The 8,089-nt window shown below is 44.8% G+C and overlaps 1 protein-coding gene across 1 annotated transcript; it reads right to left on the reverse strand.

The window, feature by feature from the left end:
- Positions 1-6,739: 6,739 nt before the first annotated feature.
- LOC119344516 lies at positions 6,740-8,086 on the reverse strand (the record flags this gene model as incomplete). Its single annotated transcript, XM_037614922.1, has 1 exon — positions 6,740-8,086. A coding segment is annotated over one exon (1,179 nt), but the record flags the coding sequence as incomplete, so codon positions are not given.
- Between the last annotated feature and the right edge of the window lie 3 nt (positions 8,087-8,089).

Consider the following 8,089-nt stretch of genomic DNA (forward strand, 5'->3'; position numbering starts at 1 on the left):
CTGAAAATCTATTATTTGTTTCCTAAGACAAATTGAACCAATAAAAGGAATCGATTGATTTGCATAATTTAAGGAAGTTAGATCCGTGATTTGTTATACGTTAGGAAAGTTTTGGTTGTAATAAAGAGTAGAGAGAAAAATAAATCGATGGACCAGGGTGGGAGGGGGTTGTGGAAGGAGAGACGAGAAAAAACCAGCGAACATAAACCGCGGACCAGGGTGGGAGGAGGTGGTGGGAGGAAAGACGAAAAAAACCAGCGAAAATAAACCGCGAAGACGATTCACCAACTCGTCCATTAGAAGTAGAGATAATGAATAATGAAGAGAAGTGGGATTTGAACCCGAACGCCATTGTGAATGCCCACACGAGTTAACCACTAGACCAAGCTCGGTTTGTTAATTTCTACTGGAAACAGAGCTCTTTTTACCATTCAGTCAGTACTATTATATACCCACTATAATTATTTGAATAAAAGGAAACGTAATTTTGAAAAGGCATTCACGAAAACCACGAATTTAAAGAAATTAAATATTTTCAAAAAAGTTTGTACCATTGAAAAAAATCACAAAAATGAAAAAAGTTCATGAATTTAAAATAAGTTCACCGAATTTGAAAAAAATTCATTGAATTTGTAAAACAGTTCATCGATTCTGAAAAAGTTCATCGATTTTGAAGAAAAAAAATCATTGGTTTGGAGAAAAGTTCCATTGGTTTGGAGAAAAGGTTCATTTATTTTGAAAAAAAGTTCATCGATTCTGAAAAAAAGTCGATCAAAATTTATCAAAAATTTATGAGAAAAAGGAAAAACTTAAAAAAAGAGAGAAAAAGCAAAGCCGTTTGAAAAAGAGTAAGTAAGTAATCAAATAAAAAGAAGTTAAATCTGCACGTCCAAAGAGGTGGCTTGGTGGTTATCACGTCATCTTTGGAACCAGCAAGTCGATGGTTATCACGCCTGTGACAACTTTTGACAGCCCCAGAAACAAAAAATAAAGTGGTTGAGTATACCTTGAGGTTATCGAGCTCCCTGGACTTGGTTATTAGCAAAGATTGGACCGGGTCTTCTCATTATCTTTGTTGATGTTGGATTATTTACTTGACTAGCGGGTCTACATATGAATACATCGCGTCGCATAGTCATCCCGTAGTTGAGGACTAATTATTCTCCCCGATGCAACTCTCTTCTCTCCTGCTAGCAGCAGCCGGTGAACCAATCGATTGCCTGACATCGATCTGTCCCATGTCAGGCCGACGGATTACATACGAGATGTAAGTTCTGACCCTTCTAGTTTTACATTAATCTCACACGCATAAGTACACTTACTAGCTTGTTGTTGTTGTTGTTGTTGTTGTTTAACCCACTTGATTTCGAGTAGTTAATCATTTTGGTTGTTGCTGTTGTTGTTGTTGTTTTGTAACCCAGTTCCAGTTAATCGTCTTGGTAATTAATGGCCAGAGGAGCAGAGGAGTTAGTGGTGTTTTGGAAAGAATGGGGGATCCAGGCACTGGTGCTGCTAAGCTTCACGCTGCAGGTGATTCTCCTCATCACGGCAGAGATCCGTCCGCTCATAGACTCCGGCATGCTCAGAGCCATCGTTTGGTTGGCGTACCAGCTCGCCGACACGACGGCCATATACGTTTTGGGCCACATGTCTGTGATCGGCAGTCAGAGTTTGCCTGAGCACCAGCTGATGGCGTTTTGGGCGCCGTTCCTGCTGCTTCACCTTGGTGGCCAGGACAACATCACCGCATACTCCATCGAAGACAACCGGCTGTGGATGCGACACCTCCAGATTTTTGCGGTGCAGGTGCTGGCAGCTGGCTATGTCCTCTATGAGTCCTCTCTTGTGCTCCATCAGACTTTGCTCCGTCAGGCTGCCATCCTGATGTTTGTGGTTGGTGTTGTCAAGTACGGGGAGAGAGTATGGGCGCTCAAGCGTGCTAGCAGTAGTAACCTATCGGGCAAGAATTATCAGAGTTTTGGCACTGTGCATATCAGAAATCGCGGTGTCTCTGTGATAATTTCAGGCCACAACTACGGAGTGATGCCGGCTCACCAGCTATTGTGTTTCCCTATGCATTTGTTGAAGGGACCGTTGCCTCTTGTCGCACTTGGAATGACAGTGCTGGAATATGAGTGGAGCTCATTATACCAGATGGCCGAGGTGCAGCTTTCGATCATGTACGACATCTTCTACAGTAAGGCCCCGGTGATCCACACCTGGTATGGGATTTGCATCCATGTCATGTCGCCATTGGCCACTATCACCGCATTCATGTTGTTGCGTCGATTCAGCGACGAAGATGGTGACAAGTACAACGCAGTAGATGTCGCTGGCACCTATGTTTTGCTGGCTGGCGCCATCATCCTGGAGATCACATCATTGCTGCGAGCCATGTTCTCCAGCTGGGCACAAGCAGCTGTGTTAACAATTCAGCCTTTTCAAAGGTATGGTGGGAATAGTTGCGTTGGATTAGTTAAGAAGACATTTTGCAGCTATCTTCTGTATCTGGTTAGCTTGCCCCGGGCTCTCCTTAGTTATGCAATGTCAAATGCAGGACTGCCATTGCGGTATTGGTCGGGCTCCATGGGGCAGCACAACTTTATCCACCTGTGCACCGATAGCAGGGACAATCGGAGCAGCAAAATCGCAAGGTGGATGGGACGTGAGGACTTGTGGAACATGCTGGTTTACACTCGGTCCATTCCAGTCCCAGAAGATTTCAGCCATCTGCTTGACAGACAACTGCGGCGAAGCGTGAGCATCATCAAAGAGAGCCCAGATCACATCCAAAACTCACGGGGCCAGGCGGCACTGAAGAGGATGGGAATACCGCAAGAGGAACTAGTCAGCTGGGGCGTGAGCATCGAACTGGACGAGAGCATCCTCGTGTGGCACATCGCCACTCATGTCTACCTCAGTTGGCACGATGAGAGATACCCGCCCCGGCCAGCTCTTGCTGACACGATTCAGGTGCTCTCCAACTACATGTTTTTCCTGCTCGCCGCACGCCCACACATGCTGCCCAACAATGCTAGTCGCCAGAGGTATATCGAATTGTGCAATAAGGTGATCAACTGTCTCAAGTATAGCTCAGCAGAAGATCTGGTCAGGTTAATACGGGAGCGTGGGAAAGCACTCGATACTCCTGAGATTGCTCAGACACTGGAACATGATCCATCTCGGTCTAACTGTTCGGCTGAGGAGACTAACGAGGCATTGCAAGAGAACTTAACATTTGACAGAGCATCTCAGCTTGGCGAAAAGCTGATAGACATGACGTTAGATACACCTGCTACAAGTGCTGACATGTTGGACCTCATCTCTCAAGTGTGGATGGAGATGCTGTGCTACGTGAGCTACAGGTGCACACCAGATTCCCATGCCAGACAACTCAGCAACGGCGGAGAGATCACAACCGTTGTTGCTATTCTCATGGAATACATGAAATCGGATATCTTTGACTCCAAGCGTGTTGGACTCACAGCATCCGATCGTCCATAGGGTATGACAGATGAAGATCTGGAGCTTTGCATCGCACGCAGATGGCACATGCTGATCAGACCAGTGTTTTATTTTCACATCTATGTGCATGTAGTCATGTACTACCTATTTGTTCAAGAGTTTTCTTTTTCACAATACATTGTACTACTACTAGCACAATGATCCACACATGTGTGGGCAACATCTTGTATTGGATATGAATTTGTAACGATTTAAATAAATGTCACGTGCCACTTTGTTCCTTTGTGTAAGTAGCAACATCTTGTATTGGATATAGGGAATGGCTATCCTAAGATTCTAAAAATACATATTCGACTTTGTATCAAATAATGAAGCAGTATATCAGAGATCAATTTCTGCAAGGTACATTTCGTAATATGTATATGTAATTATATAAGAAATGACATGCACATTCAGTTTTCCTGTCAACATGAGAGGATAATTATAGCAAGGGAAGTTCAGTAATACTAGGAATTTTTTTTTAAAAAAAAGAGTGGCACGCACATGTAAAGTTTGTTTGCTTGTAAAGTTCTGGAGGCACCAACTCAGAATAAGATGACTGCAAGAGAAAACCTTCAGCGGAAGGCAGAGTCAGAAACTGTATGTATGCGGAATAGATAAGCTGGGGAAGCGAAAATAAGGGGCTGTGAAATTAAGCTATCTTTAAGCTTTTCCCTAAAAAAATAAGCTATGATTTAAATTTGGAACAGCTTATAGTTATTTTGACCATACGCTGGTATCAAAGTTGTTCCAAACCCTGCCTACTCATCTTTAACTCCTGTGAGTTTCGAGATGTTGTGCAAATGGGTACCTCTGCACCAAGCATATGAGAAAATCCAGTGGTTCTGACTATCCTCTGCTTCAGCACCAAGCGCCGATTCATGACAAAGATCAGAAAGATATGCATTTAGCCAGAGGATGGTATCCCAGTTCCATCTTGGAATGCAAGAATTAAACAGATTCATGTGAAATCTCCCCAACATGAATTGATCGTCAACCATTTGAAAAGTGTGCACAAATCTAACACAACAACACTTACTTGCAAAAACACCAAACGCTGTTTGCCAACCAAACAGAAATAATAACAGAGGAAGGAAATATATGGCAGAAGAAGCATAGTTTATTAGTAATGCAGGCTAGGATATTGTCGGTACATTCTCATCGCTCCTCAATTGTCTCACTGGAAAGATTAAGCAAACAATCATAGTTCAAACCAAATCGACAAAACATTCAGCTAGAGCTGTTAAAAAAAAAGCTAATAGAGATATTACAGAAGTTTCTGGCTGTCCAACATAACCAACTTGGGCATCGCTACAGTGGTGCAGCCATTTGGTCTGAAGCTGGTGGGGTTGAGCCCAAGCATGGTACAATTTCAGTCCCTATCTTCCCTTGCGGGCGAGCGGCTGCAGTGTAATAGTTTTAGCAAAACATGAGAAGGCATTTTCAGCATACTAACCTGCGGCGCCTGTCAGAAATTTATAAAACTGAAAGTAAGACTATGCTAAATAAATACATTTCAGAATATTTGCATCACTTTGATACCTTTTAGGCTTTTACTACACAAATTCTGCATATGATTACAGAAAACGGAATCAATTGCTTTCAGAAATTAGCTCAAAATTGCTCAATGAAACCTTTAAGATTACCACTAGAATTTTCAAACCAAATTATGAGAATCCAGAAATATAAGAACTATCATAAACATGAACATTACCCGGATAAAAATGCGGTAAGGTTTGAATATAACCAAATAAGCCAGTCCCACTTTCAACCAAACTGATAATTATTTCACAAATCTAATTTCATCTAATTTCATGGGGCAAAAAGGATCATGGGACATATCCAAACCGAGTTACCAAAAGAGATTGTTACATCGCTTAAGCTGTTATTCCCAATAGGCTTCTGTAATGCCTAGACCAACATGGGACAGATCAGCAGCAGCAGAGCCTAGCCTTCGTACTCCCTGAAAGAAAGTACATTTCAAAGAAGGATAAAGGAAAGAACATAAAGAAGAAAAGCATGTGAACACACAATGATACCGTTTTAATCACAGGAAGATTCACTTACCCTAGTAACGTCAGTAAATTCCTTGAACAAATTTATATTGGCTCATATCTGCTGCATGAACAATCTGTATTACATACATTATGACTGCTTCCTGAAATACTTAAATGAACAGGTACATTGGGTCTACGGTCACTGGAATTGTTATGGCGCTGCTAGAAGGAGGGCGCGAGAGGGCCGGCCGGGGGCCTTTTGCCCACGGCCGGGCAAGATGGAAGGGATTTCCTTCTTAATTCTTGCTTGATTAGATTGATACATCTCTCTATATATAGAGAGGTTTACTTGACTCCCAAGCAAGGCTTACTTGACCCCTAAGAAAGCGACCCTTATCTCTAATTAACCCTAAGACTAACGGGCTATACCGCCAGCCCAGGCCATTAGGCCCATTACGTACTCTAACACTATTTTCATGGCAGGCACACACAGGTGTGCTCATATCGTTCTTGTACAGTTGTACACGAGAAAATAGGCTACCTTGTCTGTTGACCAGACATGAACTTTTTGCCCATTACAATAAGCACCTTTGCCTGTTCAAGGAGCAAACAAAACATTGAAAACTATTTTAATAGTTAGAACCAGAACAAGGAAGGACGCCAATTGCTGATCAAAGATCCTACCGGAAGATGCAGGAACTGTAAGAGTGCTCCAGCACAAAGGCCCACCATAAAATTCCACCTAAATGAGATGGAAATAATGTGTGAGTAATATACAGAGAGAAACTATTTCCAAGACCAATACTTTCTGTCTCCAATATTCCATAAACTTATGGTTTGAGAATGATAGAACCAGGAGTCCCGGTCTGAAGCGTTAGGCGTGCTGAAAGAGTTGGCTAGAACAATGTCAAACTGTAACTAGTAAATTTCATTGTTTTCCTTTTCCATGAGTTCAGTACCATTATTTTCTCGCCCAGCTGTTAGAAAAGCATTGCATTCTAATTAAGATCCAAATACGTACTACACTAATTAGTTATCAGACAGCAAAGGATCCCAAGTGCCAGCAGTAGGATCAAAGACAGCAGCTAAAGGGTATTAATTACTGCTTACAACACAGGAAATCACAAGCAGGCACATGCTGAATAATAAAACATCTAAATTCAGATTGAACAGACATCTAGATTCAGTTAATGATGACAATACACCTCCCCAATGTATACTAACATACGTAACCAGATCATTATAAGCCATAACTACATCGACCATCAGCCAACTCAACAAGGTCTTGAACCTTGGTACAAGCTACAAAAACATGTATTATATCCTATCCTTGGGGTAAATGGCGATTGAATGTATCCTGTCAATGGGATAGCGAAAACACACACACAATACGAAGCCGGTCAGCTTCAGAATAGATATGGGGTGGCAAATGGTGTTTGCATCATCCACTCGGTTGGAACCTCTGGTGAGCTTTGAGCAGAGTCATACCAGCTGACTGAGGCCGCTTCATCGTCCGTGCTCTCGCCTACTGTCCAAGAATCGCAAATTCCAGCATACGGGGCACACGACAGGAAGCTGAAATTTAGCATTGCTGTCTGGCTCTGCAAGTCAGTTGGCAGTGGTTCGATGATGGGCACCGACAAGTCAAATTGATCAGAATTGTGAAAAAGGGGTGTGACTGAACCACCATGGAGGACGGTGCCGTAGTTGCTCACCATGGAACCGGCATGGTCGGGCATGCAGAAGCTGTAGTTGACCACTGGTTCAGGGACAGGCATCAACAAGTCACCCAGAAAGACTTGATCAGAATTCTCATTGGCCATGGAGAAGCTGCAATTGACATCTGATTCAGGTAAAGGCATCAAGAAGTCACCCAAGACTTGATCAGGCGTGAGGCCGGACATGAGATCATCAAGAAGCTGGTCCACTGAGACGCCATCCGAGCAGTTGTTCAAGTCTGGCTGTGGCTCGACGGCCGACAGCAGAATTGGTGCAGCAGGAGGAACAAGCAGCCGCCGCTTCACAGTCTTCACCGGAGCTGAGTCGTCTCCGGCCTTCCTCTTCCTCCCCCTCCTGTATGCCGGCGACGTCGGGACGGACGCAGATCGGGGCTTGCGCGGGCTCTGGTAGACCTTGCAAAGAACTGGAACCGTCTCACCTTTCTCATCATCTCCTTGACGATCATGAGCCACACGGAACTCGACCATGAGCCACACGGCCTCCACGGATCCGTCGGAATGGATGGGCTTGTACCTGAAACTCTGCTTGTACCCGACGACGCGTCCCTCGCCGTCGAGAACGGCCGCCCTCCCCTTCTCGGCGTGCCACGTGCCCTCGCCGCCGCCGACGGCGCGGGACCTGCGCTTGTCGTGCCCGGACAGGGCCTTGGCGGAGCAGAAGAAGTACCAGCACCGCCGCTCGGCCCCGGTCTTGGGCGCCAGCGGGACCGCGGGCAGGAGGCCCGAGACGAGGGCGGCCGGATCTGCGCCGTACGCGTCGGCGGTGTGCAGGAACCTGGCGGCGGCCTCAGGGAGGGGCTCGCCCGCGATCATGGGGCGGAGGTAGAAGGAGATGAGGTCGGCGTCGGA

The sequence above is a fragment of the Triticum dicoccoides genome, unplaced genomic scaffold (assembly GCF_002162155.2).
Source record: "Triticum dicoccoides isolate Atlit2015 ecotype Zavitan unplaced genomic scaffold, WEW_v2.0 scaffold171631, whole genome shotgun sequence".
In the NCBI taxonomy this organism is placed as follows: domain Eukaryota; kingdom Viridiplantae; phylum Streptophyta; class Magnoliopsida; order Poales; family Poaceae; genus Triticum; species Triticum dicoccoides.